General features: G+C 40.8%; 1 protein-coding gene across 12 annotated transcripts in view; it reads right to left on the bottom strand.

Moving 5' to 3' along the window:
* The window catches only part of LUC7L2 (LUC7 like 2, pre-mRNA splicing factor), a 60,965-nt gene that overhangs the window by 41,013 nt on the left and 1,288 nt on the right, over positions 1 to 18,664 (bottom strand). For 2 of the 12 annotated variants that reach the window (XM_070071433.2, XM_089329677.1), the window contains exons 1-3: positions 5,144 to 7,702; positions 4,755 to 4,849; positions 1,005 to 1,070 (exon numbers count right to left, since the gene is read on the bottom strand). Coding sequence is in view for 3 of the 12 variants with exons in the window: in XM_070071430.2 (XP_069927531.1) it covers positions 4,755 to 4,849; positions 6,396 to 6,453 (153 nt within the window). In the remaining 9 variants the exon portion in view is untranslated. Of the gene's footprint in view, positions 1 to 1,004; positions 1,071 to 4,754; positions 7,703 to 14,086; positions 16,501 to 16,750; positions 16,835 to 18,664 lie in introns of those variants that run through there. The other 10 variants (XM_089329673.1, XM_089329678.1, XM_017338035.4 and 7 more) reach the window with 8 other exon arrangements.

The raw sequence follows: 18,664 nt of genomic DNA on the forward strand, positions 1-18,664 counted from the left end.
CTTGAGCCCCTGCACCACATGGGAGACCTGGAAGAAGCTCCTGGCTTTTGCCTGGCCCAACTCTGGCCATTGCAGCCATTTGGGGAGTGAACCAGCGAGGGAAGCTCACTCGCTTGCACGCTCTCTCTCTTTCTCTCTCTCTCCTTCTCTTTTTATAACTGCCTTTCAAATAAAAATTTAAAAACGAGAAAGAAAAAAAGAATGCATGTTTTCATGAGTTTAGAGACTGTTTTGTTCAGCTCTCTATCCCCAGCATCTGAAATATGGTCCCTTCCTTTTATTAAATAACTGACCCACCCAAATTCAGAATTTTAAATAAATAACAAAATGGGTTCTAAACACCAACCTGGAATAGCAGGCATTTGGAACAGCAGTTATGACGCCACTGGAATGTTCACATCCTGTATCATAATGCTTGGTTGGTCCCAGCTCCAATCCAGTGGAGTAGCTAGGACACAAACCAGCACCTGTACAGGATGCCGGCACTTGCAGGTGTAGGCTCAACTGTCTACACCCCAGTGCCAGCTCTGAAAACTTGTATTTTAATGGATGGTTGAGAAAATTTTGCATAGGTCTACTTCTTACCATTTACTCCACTTCTCCATGGCTCTTTTACTTACATACTATCAAAGAGACCTTAGTATTTTATTGCAGTTCAGGTTTGTATATACCTTTAGGTATACAACAAAGAAAGCATTATAAAACCAACCATTGTAATTGCATTGTTTTCTTTCTTCATTTTAACATATAAAAACACAACAGGAAGTAAATATATGAACTAGGGGCGGGCATCATAGCACATCAAGTTGTACTCCCACTTGGGACACCTGCATCCCATACTGGAGTCCCAGCTGTTCTGTTGCCGATCCATGTCTCCAATGAGCCTTGGGAAACAGCAGGTGTCGGCTTAAAGACCTGGGCCCCTGCCACCCACACGGGAAACCCAGATGGGAGTTCCTGGATCCTGGCTTTGGCTTGGTTCAGCCTTGGCTGTTGAGACTCACCAATTGGGGAGTGAACCAGCAGACGGAAAATTTCTCTCTCTCATTCTTTCAAATAAATTAATTAATCTTAAAAAAAAAAAAGTGTGAACTATTAACATTCTATCCCAGAAAAGCATTTATTCTATAGGAACTGTTTCTATAATTACAAAAAAAAAACTTATGTATAGGGTCAACTGTTAAAAACAGTCACAGCCATGTTAGGGGTCAGTGCTGGGATGTAGCGGGTAAAGCTGTGACCCGTGGTGCCAGCATCCTATATGGGCGCCAGTTCATATCCCGGCTGCTCTACTGCTGATCCACATCCTAGCTGCTCCACTACTGTACCTGGGAGTGCAGTTGAAGATGCCCCAAGTACTTGGACGCCTGCACCCATGTGAGGGACTCAGAAGAAGCTCCTGACTCCTGGCTTCAGACTGGCCCAGCTCCAGCCATTGCGGCCATTTGGGGAGTGAACCATCGGATGGAAGCTATCTCTCTATTGCTCTACTCTCTTTAAGTGTGCCTTTCAAATAAACAAAACTTTTTTTAAAAAAATCCCTTTTTTAGTTAATAATAAGGCTCATGAGGAATCACAAAGATGGCTTTTTGTTTTCTTTTTATCTGAAAGCCAGAGTTACAAAGAGGGAGGCAGAAAGAAAAGACATATCTTCCAACTACTATTCACTCCCAAAATGGTCACAATGGTTAGGACTGATCAGGCAGAAACCAGGAGCTGGGAACTTCACCTAGGTCTCCAACGTGGGTGCAGGGGCCCAAACACTTGGGCCACCTTCTGCTGCTTTCCAAGGTACATTAGCAGGGAGCTGATCAGAAGCAGAGGTCAAGACACAAACCGGCACACCTAAGGGACGCTGGTGTCACAAGGAGCAAATTAATCCACTGGGCCAAAACATCAGCTTAACAAAGAAGGTTTTCAAGTTAAAGATCCCATTCTAAAACTCTGGAGTCCAGTGACATCCTCAGTCAGCCCTCAAAACTCCGGCTCCGGCTGCTGCGGCCACTTGGAGAGTGAAACCGCAGGAAGAAGACCTCTGTCTGTCTCTGTCTCTCTCTGTCTCTCCTTCTCTGTGTAACTCTTTCAAATAAATAAATAAATCCTTAAAAAATATTATAGATCAGAAAATTTGAAAAATGGCATGTTAATTTTTGTTAACACTTAGTGATGAACTATGGTCAATGAGTGTTCACTATAGTACTCTATTTTCAACACGACATACATAATTTCTACAATAAAAACATAGCAATAGGCCAGCGCTGCGGCTCACTAGGCTAATCCTCTGCCTTGCGGCGCCGGCACACCGGGTTCTAGTTCCGGTCGGGGCGCCGGATTCTGTCCCGGTTGCCCCTCTTCCAGGCCAGCTCTCTGCTGTGGCCAGGGAGTGCAGTGGAGGATGGCTCAAGTGCTTGGGCCCTGCACTCCATGGGAGACCAGAAGCACCTGGCTCCTGGCTTCGGATCAGTGCGGTGCGCCGGCCGCAGCGCGCTGGCCGCGGCGGCCATTGGAGGGTGAACCAACGGCAAAAGGAAGACCTTTCTCTCTGTCTCTCTCTCTCACTGTCCACTCTGCCTGTCAAAAAATTAAAATATATATATATATAGCAATATTAGAAAAAAACTAATGTTCAGTCTCTTTATATCATCAGAGCTGAACGATTTTGAGTTGTTGCCTAATATCATTAGAGTTAATTTCTTATCTGTAAACTGCAGATAATTTACCTCACAGAATCTTGTATTTCAAGAATTTTCAGGGCCTTCCTTCTTCTAAAAAAAGAAAAAAAAAGGTTTGGGCCACCACCTACAACACCAGCATCCCATATGGGGGTCCAGTTCATGTCCCGGCTGCTCCTCCCTCTGATCCAGCTCTCTGCTATGGCCTGGGAAAGCAGCAGAGAATGGCCAAAGTCACTGGGCCCTTGAAAAGCTCCTGGCTTCGGATCAGCACAGCTCCGGCTGTTGTGACCATTTTGGGAATGAGCTAGCAGATGGAAGATTCTCTTTCTCTCTTTGCCTTTACCTCTTGTAATTGTCTTTCAACCAAACAAATCTTTTAAGAAATGTATTTATTTTAAGTAAATTTACTTAAAGTCAACAAGAGGGAGGAGAGAGACACAGAGGTTTTCTAACTGCCTGTTCACTCCCCTAGATCCCCTAGATGGCTGCAAAAGCCAGGGCTGGGCCAAGGCAGAACCAGGAGCTTCTTCCAGGTCGCTTACTTGGCTGCAGGGAGCTAAACACTTGGGCCTGGATGGCTTATTAACAGGGAGCTGGATCAGAAGCGGAGTAGCTGGGTTTCAAACTGGCACCCATATGGGATGCCAGCGTTATAGCCAATGGCTTTATCAAGCTATGCTACAACATAGGCCCCACAGAATCATTTTAAAAAATAAACCACTGTGCTGGCGCTGTGGCATAGTGAATAAAGCTACCACCTGCAGAGTCAGCATCCCATATGGGTGTTGGTTCGAGACTTGGCTGCTCCACTTCCGATCCAGCTCTCTGCCATGGCCCAAGTGCTTGGGCCCCTGCGCCCAAAGAGGCTCCTGGCTTCAGATCGGTCCAGCTTGTGACACTGCGGCCATATGGGGAGCGAACCAGCAGATGGAAGACCTTTCTCTCTGTTTCTCTGCAACTCTTTCAAATAAACCTTAATATTTTTAAAAAAGCAATACCTCTTACAGACACACAATCTGAGTTTCCCTATTAAGTCAGCAGTATAAAATTTTAGGTGGCAATGCTACTCTCAAATAAGCTGCACAGATTTGTCTTAAACATATTTTCCTCAATGACTCTACAACAGAAACGTTTATCAACCTTAACAAACATGCATACTACTCTGCATGACAATCTACTGGTTAGCAGAAAGCGAAACTTTATTTCTGAACTAAAAACACCAGTACCATCTAAGATGGTAACAAGTACGTCTGCATTCAAAATAAGTGCCTTGGGCCGGCGCCGTGGCTCACTTCGCTAATGCTCCGCCTGCGGCGCCAGCATCCCATATGAGCACCAGGTTCTAGTCCCAGCTGCTCCTCTTCCAGTCCAGCTCTCTGCTGTGGCCCGGGAAGGGAGTGGGGGATGGCCCAAGTGCTTGGGCGCCTGCACCCGCACGGGAAACCAGGAGGAAGCACCTGGCTCCTGGCTTCGGACTGGCATAGTTCTGGACATAGTGGCCATTTGGGGGTGCTGAACCAACGGAAGGAAGACCTTTTCTCTCTCTGTCAAAAAAAAAAAAAAAAAAAAAAAAAGACAAAATAAGTGCCTTTAAAAACCGCTCCAGAGGGAAGCGTCTGGCATCAATGCCTATGTCCTACACTGAAGCGTGGCCAAGTTCCCCAGCCCCTGCTCCTCCAACACCATGGGTGGCAGTGGTCTTAACTCAAGTAGTTGGATTCTTGCCACCATGTGGGAGACCTCGACTGTATTCCCTGCTCACTGGCCTAGGCAGGGCCTTGGCAGGCATCTGGGGAGTTAACAAGGAGACGGAGGAGTGCACGCTCCTGAACTCTGGTAAACAAGCCATCGCTCTGAAGAATGGAAATAGTAAAACACAATCCATCAACTGCTCCCGAGAAAAACTCATTACTGCAGATTTAAATCTTCCACTTGAATAAACAAAGCACAGGGGTGTAAGTCCTTCCTCTAACAAAGTGTGAAAGTAATCGCTGCCTAAGAATTTGACAAAGAATTAACACTTTCATCAACTTGTGTGTCTTCACAGCATATCAGTAATTAAACAGACTTAACACGTACAGTTCCAGAAAGAACATCATGAGGACAACAGTTGAGAAGATGGCTCTTGCATACTCTGTCATCACTGAATTTGATTCGCTGGCGAGTGGTATCTCCTGTAATATAGAAAAGTTAACAACATTCAAGGTTAGACAACTGGGCGGTATTAATTTTCTGAGAGCCCTATTATATCTAGCATTTCATGTGTGGCTAAACACACACTTATAAATCAGCTCAAGAGGGATTAGTTTTTTACATAACCTCCTACAGAAAAACTATTTTAGACAACATGCAGTTGCAGTATGTGTACTGCACATAAAATTCAAATAGTCAAAGTAGAAAAGCAATGCATTCTGGTAAGTAGAGTACTTCGGAAAAGCACAGGATTGTAGAGCAGGAATGGACCTTACAGCTTATTGAGTCCAACTCCTTTGGAGTGCAGACGAGGCCCCGAGAGGTTAAGCGACTTGCAGCAGACCCACCAGGAGAGTTTCTACTGGTGTCCAGTGTTCCCTTCTTGACATTAAGCATGGATTCATTTCTTAATTATTTACATTAATTGAAAAACATAAAAAGTAATCTTGCAAACATTGCATACACACTGCGAATCCCCACTGAACCCCAGACGCCATTTCTTCCACTATTTTGTTCCAGCTGAGGTGTCTCCCTTTTGCTGCTGGGAGGAGTTAGAGAGGGTAGAATAACGTGTTTAAGAGTGTACAAACCTGGAAGAAGGACTTACACACCAGTCAAACAAAGGCACATTGCCTAAATGAAACGTTAACTTTATGCCTCCAAGGGTTCTATACCTCCAAGTTTTATGTAGTCTGTGCTATATATCGCCAAACTGGGTACACTTAAATTCAGTCTGTCTTCATATAAAACATTACACTTCCTAAGCAACAGAAATATTCAATCTGCTTATCAAATATGACTATCTACTCAAAACTTTAAAGAATCTAAGAAAAAGAAAGGTAACTAGCTCTAGTAACAAAATATATGTTAATTTTTTTTGCTTAGATTCTCTGGAAAAACAAAAGAAAAAACTCATAGGTGTTTCCTCTTTCTATACAGAATGATAAGCCCTAAGAAACGTAGATGTTTTATTTCAGCCTTGAATTGAAAGCATCATTGATGAATGAAAACCTACTGGTGAATCACTGAAGCAAAAAGTGTTAGTAACAGAAACAGTTGTAATGACTTCTGTACTTCTCACTGATGCCTGGAGCACTACAAAGACTCTCAAAAAGGAAATGATTCAATCATTTGAATTTCTGTATTTTCACACGAGTAACAAAAAATATTTAAAACTTTACCCCTTTATATGGTCTTATATTGAAGAGTTTAATACACACTATAATTTTTAGATGGGGTAAGATGTTCAAACTGTTTTAAATTGGTTAAAAAGATTTATAGAACATTCCAATTTGACATTTCTCAGAAAAGCTTACAGCTAAGCTGACAGCTCCAGAGCAGTTCAACAATAGGTTTTCCAGAGGCTAGTCTCTATTTGGTCATCTCTGACACACTGTGGAGAGACCCATTAGTGTCCACGCCTGCTACTACGTGTAAAGGTGATTGTGGTGGTCCTCTCTGCCTTTTAAACACAACTGCTTTTGTTGCACATTCATTAACACATCTGAAAAGTTAGCGATAACTCACGGCTCGGCGAATGCGGGGCCTTTCTGACACTCCCTTGCAGACTGAAGTAGGCAGGCATAGATACATTGAACCTTTACAAATAAAACAAGGGGCCAGATTGTTCAGTCTGTACAGAATAGACTGCCAGCAGTTTCAATACAGCATCTAGAAGCACATGTTGACTGTAAAGATTCTTGTATATGAAACCAAAAGTGAACAAAATCAGCGTGTTCTATTTGTTGACACTGACTTAACAAGTATAACCCCAGAGTAGAATATGACCAACCACAGGTAACAGTCCAGTGCTGGAGTTCTAAAAGTGGTCACTGCAACTGGGGTTTTAAAGAAAAGCTATATTTCCTCAAGACTAGGTAAGTGTGGCTTCTGGTCCTTTTGAATGATACTATGACAAACTCACATCCAACAGCATTGCTGTATTAGAGGCTTTTGCTTCCTATCACATACCAAAGAAAATGTATTTCAAACCTGCTCCGTAATTATGTTAAGCTTTTATAAAATGTTTTAAAAGGGGGCAAGGGGACCTTACATCTGGGAGTCTCCCTGCTACAAGTATCTAAACTTTTTGATAATGCAGCAGCAGTATCACTCTAGTGCTTTGTTAAACTGATGGCTCAAGGGTATAAGACAGGCCTTAGAATAAAATCAAGATTCATGAAGTTTTATTAATCAAACATTTCAACAAGTAGGATGACTATTTTTGCTTAAGAAATCACACTAAAACTAATATTAAGGTATGTGTCCTGAAGACACTGTGGTAAATTAAATACAATTCCAAATATGAATATAACAGAGAGTAGCCCTGGTGAGCTTTTAAAAAAATTTTCCACAAAAGCATACTAACATAACTACTCCTGACTCCACCTGAATAGATGCTACCTGAATTTTTGAGAACTGTGGCTAACACCAAATACAGCTATTTATACTAGCCATTACAGAAATCCCTGAAGTGGAGGCAACAAATCCTTAATAACTGAAGATGCAGAAGTAATATGAGAAGGACTAACAATTGAATACTTGTTTATTGGTATTTTTGAAATTCTGTTCAAGGGGCTTTAAGGTTAATACTTTATTTAACAACTGGACTACAGAACCAAGTAGTATCTAATAAATTATTTGGCCTTATGCCAGGAAAGTAAAATTTGGCTCAACCAACCAAGAACTTTTAAATAAAAATACTTTTAACTTTGATTTCTGTCAAGATATCTGGCCCAAACCATGTTTTCAAAAAAAACTAGGTAAAACAGTGCCCATTTAAAAACAAGCAAAAAAAAAAAAAAAAAAAAAAAAAAAAAAAAAAAACACAACCAAGAAATTAGTAAGAATAAAATCTCTTAAATAATGTAAAAAACTATGAGTTCAAATACTTTCCTTGGGTTTTCGGGGCATACAGTCATATAAAAATCTGAACTCAGGGAAAAAAAGTGCCCTGTCACACAACACTGGATAGAAATCACAGAATTAAACCCGCTGAGATCACAGCCTCTGTGCCAGGCAATGGTGCTACAGAGGCACACAAGACCAACTCCCTACCTTCAACCAGTCTGATCTGGATAAAGAAACAGGACACACAAATGAAGTAACAAGTAAAATTACAAGATAGCATGACCTCAGTGCCAAATAGTTGTTTCATATAGGTAGTGCTTCAGGAATTGTAAGACTAGAATGACCACCAAACACTGGACAGGCTGAGAAAGACAGAATAAAATCAAAGGACAGACAGGACTGAGAGCAAAGAAAAGGAGCAAAAAAGAGCATTCCAAACTGGAACAGTATCTCTGACAAAGTTTACATAGGCAGGAAGCTTTGGTGAACAGTAAATAAATCATATTTGGTTTTGGCAAATGCCTTTATTCAGAGTAGAATAGCAAAGTTGGAGTCAGAATATTTTTTGAGATAAAACTCGATTTTTTTTTCAATCCAGATTTTTAGTGTACAAGGTGCAAGAAGCTTTTTTTTTAAATGGAGCCAAAATTAGATCAAGCTATATAAGTCAACAATAGCATTGCCCCACCTATAGTATCAGAGATCTTTCTGCCCTACAACCTCTATAATCACTAATCATACGTTGTACACAACTACAATGCTCAGTTTTTAGAACTGGAAATCTGACTTATAACTTTGGCAGGCAAAGCACCTTTCAGGTAAAGAGAAGCAACAACATTCCTATTGATTACTTGCTACCAAGTAACAACTCTCTTACCTCCGTCTTATTCATCTCTGCATGAGTTTCATGAATTACAACCTTTATTTGAGAATACCTGAGTCATAGGCATATAACCCAACTTGGGATGCACATCACTCCTACCCAGGTATTCTCCAACATAACAAAGTCTGCAACTGCACTGAGGCAGTCAGTCCCACTTGGACAGGTCACTTTATAAAGGAGGCTCCTGTCCAAATTGTCCTCAATACCACCATTCTCAAAATCCCCTTCAATCTGCTGGAATGGAAAAAACAACCCCACTGTAATTCCCAATGCCTTCCATTTTATGGCCCTGCCTTTTCTGAAACTGCTATGCTTAAATTTTAGTAATAACACTGAGAGCCTCAGCTGAGGTGTGTTCTGACATCACTGTGGCACAGGCTATTTTCCCGATATCCACCCCCACCACCCTAGTGCCACCCCCCTTCTCACTCCCATACAGACAATAAACCACATAACTTTCAGATTTAGGTACTATTTTAAAAACATCAAAATTTTACTTTACCCATTCTCTCCGATGCTCCCTGTATTTTTATAAGCTGTGAGTGGATGACCATGCTATGTGATCAACTGTGAAGGCTAAGCAAAAGTGAACTGAGTTTAGTATTATAATTTCAAAAGAACCTTAATGTTTGTAATATTTGACATAGTTCATGATATGCAGAAGCCTATTTTACTGCATATTATCAGGCAATAATGGCAAGCAATTCATAAAAGCAGTAAGTATTTCTTTTGTACAGAATTAGCATAGAGCTTAGCTTAGGGAAAACAAAGAGGGAAGAAAAAACACAACAGCACACAAAGCAGTGGAGACAAGGTGGTAAGAGCTCTCCCCAACTTCCCAGTGTGACAGCCAAAGCCCTCCCTCCCACACAGGGACATTTTCAAGGGGCCACGTGTCACCGATGGCTAGGGAGAGGACAGGTCCCAACTTTTACTAGAAACTTATCTGAAAGGAAAACTGGAGATGGACAGAAAGTTGTAGAACGGAAAACTTAAAAAAGCTTCTCACTTCCCTGATCCCTTGAATCCCCAAATGCAGAGAAGTGATCCTCCCATTTATTACTGTTTGTTCTAATACAAGCTGCCATGTTCATGTGTGGGAACTATGCAAAGACCCACGGCCAATTCCAGACGAGTCCTGGGCAGGAAGAGACCTCAGTAAACACATACAATTCTGTGTCTTCCCATGGTACCAAGGGAAAAGCAGTTGAGTACTGCTGCCAGGTCACCACACTGGGAACTACCCTGATCACTTCTACACCCTCCTCACACTCTGTCATCAACTCTAACTTCACCCACCTACCTGCATCTTCTTTAGAATTCAGTTGAAAATCTACCTACAGGAACCCTCTTGTAATTAATCTTTTGAATCATAAGTTTTTACATTACTTGTTTACTCTATGTTCCCAGTTTAATCCACTGTATATTTAACCACTTCAAGTACAGAGTTCATTTAATAGAAGGGAACATGTCTTAGTATATAGATGTTTTGAAAATATTTAATACAAGTAGTACATGTTAAAACTTTTCACTTATATATTTTCTTTGTGAGGGAAGGGAAGAAAGAGTACTAAGCCATCCTCACTTATGTACTGATTTCTGATAAAGGCTTGATGTTATTAAAACAGGCATTTTGTGTTCAATCTAATAAAAGAGTTTCCGAGTCTTGTCGGGGGGGGGGGGGGGGGGAGAAAGAGTACTAAGCCAAAGATGGCAACAGATAAACCAAACGTGACAGTCAGCCTTCCAAACCTAACAAGGTCATTTCTTTCTAAGGGAACTTACAAAGTCATACTGAACAGTAGTAAAAGCCTTTCTTTCTTCCAAAGATGCTAACAGTACTATACAATAGAAACAGGATACCCTTCTCAAGCCTTTGGTTCACAAGGCCTATAACCTTGAGGGTTTACAACAGGCAGTATCATCACCCTCTCCATCATCCACAGTACAAACCCAAAACTGTTTAAATGCGATGTTCACTGTATTTGAAATTTCTGAAACAAGTTTATTCTTGCTGGATATGATCAAAGACTAATACTGTTTTCTAAATTTTTTACACTTAGCCCACCTATCTATGAAAATCCATGCAATAAAAATTTTCAATACTCAGACTGGGAAAGACTTGGTGGTATGAGAAAAAGCATGCAGCACCTGTAAAAGCTAAAAGAATAGTGAAGAAGACTGTGGAAACAAAAATACTGAAGTAGCCAACAGCTCTCTTTCACCCTCTGCCCCAATTCATTTTTCTCTCTTTACACAAGCAGAGTGTCTTAGCAATTGACAGGGATCAATGCCTTCACACTGGGGAGGGAGGGAGGGGAGACCTACTTTAGGAAACCTATCAGCCTTTTTCTTGGATTTAAATGAAACATTAGTTAATCAGAGGGAGAGAGACACGGCAACAGATATTCCACTTCCCAAATGACTGCAACAGTCTGGGATGGGTCAAACTAAAGCTAGGAGGCCAACTCTACCCAGGTTTCCCACATAAGAACTTGAACCTCCCAGGGTGTATGTAGCCGGCCGGAAGCCGCAACTAGAAGTAGAGCCAGGACTTGAATCCAGGCAGTCCAAAATGGGACAGGAGTATCCCAAGCAGCATCTGAACCACTATATCAAAAGCCTGCCTAAATCTTATACTGACACATATTTGCAGACTGCCATTCTGACACAATAATCCAGAACCCGGGCATTTGGCTCCCGCTATCATTCAGAACTTAATATGCACAAAATTAGAAGAAAAGCTAGGAAGCTATGAAGGAATAGCTGAGAAGAACCAAAGAAAAAAGGACTGGCTGATTTACCTATCAAAAAAGACAAGTTTCTCATCAGTTGGTGATGGACATCAGTCAACCAAACAACCTCCCCAAATCTAAAACCAACAAAGGAGAACGAGAAAATAAATGAGAGGGGGCCGGCGCTGTGGCGTGGTGGGAAAAGCTGCTGACTGCAATGCCGGCATCCTATATGGGCGCTGGTTCCAATCCCAGCTGCTCCACTTCCAATCCAGTTCTCTGCTATGGCCTGGGAAAGCAGTGGAGGATGGCCCAGGTCCTTGGGCCTCTGCACTGTGTGGGAGACCCTGAGTAAGCTCCTGGCTTTGGATCAGCGAAGCAACGGCTATTGCAGCCAGTTGGGGAGTGAACCAGCAAATGGAAGACCTCTCTCTCTACCTCTCCTTCTCTCTGTGTCTCTTTCAAATGAATAAATCTTAAAAAAAAAAAAAAAAAAAGAAAAGAAAAGAGGACAGCAAAGAATACAAGTGATAGACAACCCAATGGTAAAGGAAGGAAGTCAAAATGCAAAGCAGATTACAGTGAAGGAGATGTGAGCCTTGTAACTACTGCAAACACTCAGCAGCAATACTGGGTCACACTGGATACACCCCAAATTCCAAACAAGCGTCAACTCTGGAGAGACTGAAACCATGAAGGGGAACACAGGGACTTCCTTTGTTAAGCTTTGTTTGCTTTTTAAAAGTTGATGAAAATATACAAGATAACATTTGTATATTCACCTAGGTGTTTGTCCTCTGTAATTTTTAAAACTTTTTTTTTCAAAATCAGATGCCTACTTCTATAAGCAGTATCACAGAATGCATCACTTAAAAATAAGCGTAACTTCCCATTGGAGTTTTGGTCCCTCAAGATTATTAGAGTAAAAAGAGGAAAGAAATACGTCCGTAATCTCTAAGGAAAGGAACAAATAACTGAAACAACTCAGCAATCCAAGGATACAAAGGTTCTATTGCTCTCAACAATTACGACACCCTAAAGCCCATCTCCCGCTAACAGAATAGGACAAGCTAAATCCCAACACAAGAATTTCTCGAAACACTAATAATGGTTTCTAGATTCTGATTTATTTCTTCCTTCCTTCCTTTCCTTCTCTTTCCCTCCCTCTCCCTCTTCCTCTCCAATGTTCTACTCCAGAGTTCTGATAAGCAACTTTTCCCCCAGCCAAGTATCTTCTCCCATCACCTCTCTGGAACCAGTTGGTAACAACTTGCACAGACCAGAACACTACAGACAGGTGAGAATCAAGCCACAGGAAGTAATCTCCACCTGGCACTCTAGATGCTCCCCACCTCACAGGTTTGTGTTTCTGGCCAATCATTTCTACTTACAGGCTGGGTACACAGAGTTCAAGGTGTTAGATTTGTACAAAAGATGATTTTAGTTGTCACAGTATTTCATCAACTTGACATTTCAAACTTCACCTAGTCACTTAATAAGATTCATCATTATTAAGTCAAGGAAAGTTTCCATTTGAAAAGTATGCATGTAACACACCCAGCAGGCTCCTAGTGTTAGCACAGGGAACCCTAAGTGACATCAGAGTCCAGTTCTTTCTACACACCATTTTGTTTTCATTGTATTTATTGTTCATGATATAAACATTTTTAAAAAATTAGGGAGTTGACAAAGAAAACAAACAAAAATACAATTAAAAACAGTAAAGGTAAAAACATTAGTAAAGGAGGCAAAGTGTGACTAACAAATGGGGTCCCTTCATCTAGAACTGGGCTTCTCAAACTGTTTAAATGGTGCATCACCATCATTTAGAGAGCTTCTTCTTCTTTTTTTTTTTTTTTGACAGGCAGAGTGGACAGTGAGAGAGAGACAGAGAGGAAGGTCTTCCTTTTGCCGTTGGTTCACCCTCCAATGGCCGCCGCGCTGCGGCCGGTGCCATCACGCTGATCCGAAGGCAGGAGCCAGGTGCTTCTCCTGGTCTCCCATGGGGTGCAGGGCCCAAGCACTTGGGCCATCCTCCACTGCCTTTCCGGGGCACAGCAGAGAGCTGGCCTGGAAGAGGGGCAACCGGGACAGAATCCGGCGCCCCAACCGGGACTAGAACCGGGTGTGCCGGCGCTGCAGGCGGAGGATTAGCCTAGTGAGCTGCGGCGCCAGCCTAGAGGGCTTCTTAAAACAAAGACTGCTGGTCCCCATCCCCAGAATTTGATTTAGTAGGTGAGCCCCAAAAAGCTGCATTCTAACAAGTTCACAGGTGATACTGAGTTTGCTGGTCTAAGTCAGGTCCACACTTTGAGAATCACTGATTCAGAACAGTAATCAACAAACCTTTTTAAAAGGCCAGACTGTAAATATTTTGGGCTTGCCAACCATATGATCCCACTGCAATAATTCAATTCAGCTGCTGTAAGGCAAACCAGCCACATACATGTATGAATGGACAGTGTGTTCCAATAAACTTTACTTACAAAAACCAGGCCACCGGTGCCAGTCCCTGATGTAAAACATATCCTTAGGCAACAGAAAAGAATATATTGTGTTAACTAATAGGGCAGAATACAGAACAGAACAGCTAGGTATATTATCAGATACTAGCCAACAAATATCCAAACCTCTTCTACAGAAAAGCAAAGTTTTAGAAAGTTAACTCTAAAGGAGAAAATTGGAAAAAAAAAAAAGAATAGGTTTGCAGATATCTGAGGTCTCAAGAAGATAAGAATAAAACAATTTACCATACTCAGGAGACACGACAAAAGATTCAGCAAAGGCAGCGGGTTAAATTCTTTTCATGTTGAGTCAGATAGGTCAAACATCAGTTGTACATGGTTCACAACTAAATCAGAACATATGGTCAATGATGAATGTTTTTTAGAAACAAATTTTAAATATCCTTTCTGTGACCTACATTAAATAGCAAAATGTGACATTTATTCAGCTGACTGAATTACACTCTATTTCCTAATGGCTTCAACTTCTAAAACTCCTAAGTTATTCACCAAAAACAAAAACATTAAGTTGTAGACAATTCCAGTTTTTAGGAATGACTTTTCTCCATAAACTCATTAACCTTACGAAATTGAATAACTGGTCTATTTTGGCTGGTTCTTCCAACTTACAGCCTAACTTACATGCTTGCTGCGTAAGAATTTAAACCAAAAAAGAAGCATTACGACTTTTTCTTCAGGTGCCAAAGCAACAAGATTCCCATCAGAAACTTACCCTCTTCAACTCCCTCCTTCCTTCTCCAGCAAGATGTTCCAACTTCCTTCATCTTCTTAGTCTATAATCCTTAATGGACTGAATAAATTGGGTATAATTGTTTATGTTCCCGCAAGAACTACACTAAGACCTGAAGCAGTCAGTGTACTTCAAACATCTTTCTGGAATTCCATTCTGGAGGAAATTTGCCTCAGTGACTTAGTTTTGAGCACACTTTACTCAGCTTCAGCGTTAAAACACCTACTTCCTCAATCCCACTGCTTGCCTGAACCCTTACCAACTTCCAGCTTCAACGTTACTGTCACTGAACACCGTCTCACTGAACCTGGCCTTGATCCACAGTACCCACTTGCCTCTGAACTCCTACTATTTATCCTTATATGACCTCCTAAACTAAACTAAAAGCGTTTATTTGCTGCTTATGCAGAAATAAGACCAAATAATTTTTCTTCAGTATCAATTTCTTTCTCTGACATTAAAGAATGTCTCACGAGCATAGGGTTACTTGAGCAGAGCTAAGTAACTATAGACTCCAGAGACAACGCAGGGTTGGATGAGGTAATTTTACTGTTTTCTTGACTGCGCCATAGATAAAATATTACTCAGCATTCAAAATGCAAAAAGAAGAAGGCTTCTTAAACTGATTAACTATGAAAGTGCTAACAGAACTTTTAGGGTTTTGGATATGCCTAGAACTCAACGTAAAGTAAAAAAAAAATTACTGAAAATGAGACATACTATTGTTTATGTTTGCTAAAATTTCTTTAAATGTTAAAGAATTTACAAGCTTTGGACTAAAATATACCTCATTATTATTTCTCATATGTGTGCCTATACATTAAAGGCTACGCCTCCTTCACCTAAAATGAACAACCCAACTGGAATAAAAGAATGGCTCTCTACTACCCAAGATATACTGTTCATTATGTTAGTGAGAGAAAATTAAAGAGAACATGCTTTCAATGTTGATGACAAGTTAAGGAACACAGGTTACAGCAAAGTATAAAGAAGAAAATCCACCAAAGGGAATACTACTTCAATCTTTGATTCAACAGTTTTGCAGACAGGCAGGATCTCATCCTGTCCTATGGCCTGTACTCCGAGTTACACACAACTGACAACATCAACAGCTAACTTAGTTTCTGAACTGCATTTTCCTGGGTATCTCCTTTCAGTTTTACGTCCCATATACTCTAACTACCATTAACTATAACAGATTTTTGAGGAACTATATCATACAGCTAAAATCACCTAAGTTTGAACCTGTCCAAACCACTCCCTAACAATGGGGGCCACAATGCTGCTATAAAATGCTTCAGCCTACATTGTGTTGTTCTGAGGGCAGGCTGTCCTTCCTGGCTTAATTTATAACCTTTCAGAGATGGTATCTGCTCCCATTAAAGGTGTATGCAACTAAGAGATATGGAACTCTTCCAAGTACCTTCTCTACAACTTCCCTAATTTCTAAATTTGGGATGTTATCTAAATCCATACCTCAGATTTTGTTCAATTGCTATTCTCAGCATTTTTTACGCCTTTCTGAGATCAGGACCATAAACTTACAATGAAACTGTTGTGGACAAGAGGGTTTTCACTAAGAGACATTCATGCAATTAACCTAACCCAACAAAAATGACCACAGTCTGTGTGAGGCCACTGGGTTCCTCTAACAATTGCACTGACAATTCTCAAACTTTTTCTTAAAATCTCCTGTACAACTTCTCCTGCTATTAAATAGATTATGTTCAGGGAAACACTCTCTCCCCCCCTTTATTAATGCTAACAATTAAAACAGAAAGGTATTTAAAGAATGTAATGAATCTGAGATAAAATACTAATAACTGAGATCTACTTATGGGCCCTCCTTTCTAAAAAACTTAAAATATATTTTTAACATTATTTGACTATAACATAGGAAATTATTTGGCTTCCCATATAACAAATTAGAGATTTAACTTGAGGCAAAAAAGGTTAAGTGACTTACCCAAGGTTACAATTAGAGGTACAGCTGGGGCTAGAAACCAGGTCTCCTGAGTCTCAGCCCAGTGATCTTTTCCTTAGCCCATGATGCCTTATCAGAAAAATCCAAATACAGTCAGACCCCCAGTTATATGGGTATGAGTTACACTGATTCACATATACAAACTTTATATAGTGTGACCAATGTTTCAACTCACGCGGTACCCTGCTTCCATTTATGCAGTATGCCAGGCATCGGCACGATTTTCAGTGGCACACAGGCGGTTGCCACCACCAGGGCCCTAGGCAAAATTGCAAAGAAGGCAAAGTTTGTCTTTGGCCCTCCCACTTCCCTTATGCATTCCTCTCCCACCTCCTTGTAATCCCCCTGCCCGGCCTCCCAGCACCATCATGCTGCCCCTCTGATTGTTCAAAGCCCCCCACTTCCACCACTCACCCAAGACTGTCCTGTCTCCAAGTGCCCAGTGCCCAAAATTACCTCTCCATTTCCCTGCTACCGAAATTTCTATTCCTTAAGATTCCAATGAGGTTTAGGTAATCTAAATGATTGAGTGAAGCCAATAATTCAAGAGAAGGTACATTTAACTAAGGCTTAACGCTCCAAGGAGTTAAAAAAGGAACGAATAACTGTTGGTGTCACTCAGACCCTTCACATACAAGGACCCTAAGGACTGAAGAAGGCAGTGCTACCTTGAGCCCTGCTATCCAAAAAGACAGTTTCTGGGATATAAGACAAAACAAAAACAAAAACAAAAACAAAACAAAACAAAAAAACAAAAACCAGAGCTGCCTACATATCCTCTCCTACCTACCTACCTACCTGCCTATCTTTTCCATCTCTCTCCCACCTCCTGGATCCCCATTTCCACCTCTAGTGCCAAAGACACGCAACAGCATTCCTCATAAGCTGTTTTTGTGTCCAAGACAAGCCTTCCCACTACATAGCTTTAAATTACATGCTGCTACTCAGAGACATATCCATGTTCCCCTGTCCCTGGGTAACTTGAAGTTGACTATATGCTAAAAAAGAACAATCCTAATTATTTAAAAGTCCTGAGTCATAAAATGAAGTATGTAAACTCATTAGATACTGGCAAGGAGGAAAAAAATGTTCTAATCCTATCTTGTATATGTAAAAACTAATTTGGCTATCTAAAAAATTATTCAATTCTTTTCCTTGAAAGAGATGTGTTTCTTACTTCTGACCGAATACAGCAGTGAAAATCCAGTCATTTCAGCTAAATAATATCGTGCACTTGTAAACATGAGTTCATTCATAAATCCTCTGTCTGGAGGCAAAAAAAAAAAAAAAATCCAGTAACAGACACATAAAAATATATAAATTTATTTGCATACAGAGTGGATTTTAAGAAATCCACAGTTTGCTGACTACACACACAAGAACTTTTTTTCTTTTAACTTAGCCTTACAATACTAGATGGGGCTGTCTGGTTCAGAAATTTTATCAGTTGATGGCTACCTTGATCCAATTAAAACACCCAGTAAAATTTCGAAAATTCAATTCATGCAGAAGACACCAATGGTATCCATCAAGGATTAAAGGATCATGTAAAGTAAGTCTTAAATGATTTCTAAAATTACAAAGATTGGTTTAGATCCTTGATGAAGCCCCTTCCCAGTACCTCTCACGTTGGAAAAGGAGCAATGTTAACACATGTTTGAGTGATAAAGTAACCATTCTTACCTAAATATGAAAAATGGTAACAAAAGTTTCTCCAGTGGCATTTTAAATTAACTTGGTTTACAAAACAAAATAACTCATTTTTTTCCAATCTTTCCCTCCACTTCCACACAACCACAAGTCGGTTTGCCATCACCATCTACACCTGTTTATGGTCTACAAAGAAAGTTCCCAATGGGGGTGTCTGTTAAAACTGAGCTGTGAACACTGAAATGCCATTAATTTGAATACCATTATTTTTAACCTACTCACACATTTTGCTGCAAAGTACTCAAGTGCATTATAAGAGCGACTGCTACAAACTAAATTTAAGAGTGGGCCATTTCTCTAGTCAGGCAATTCAAATTACTCGTCAAGAAAAAGCTCTCAGCCTCCACAAGCCACCTATGAAAACAAGCCAGGATGCCGC

This window comes from Oryctolagus cuniculus, chromosome 3 (assembly GCF_051225735.1).
Source record: "Oryctolagus cuniculus isolate XC-2025 breed Fujian yellow rabbit chromosome 3, ASM5122573v1, whole genome shotgun sequence".
Classification (NCBI taxonomy): Eukaryota; Metazoa; Chordata; class Mammalia; order Lagomorpha; family Leporidae; genus Oryctolagus; species Oryctolagus cuniculus.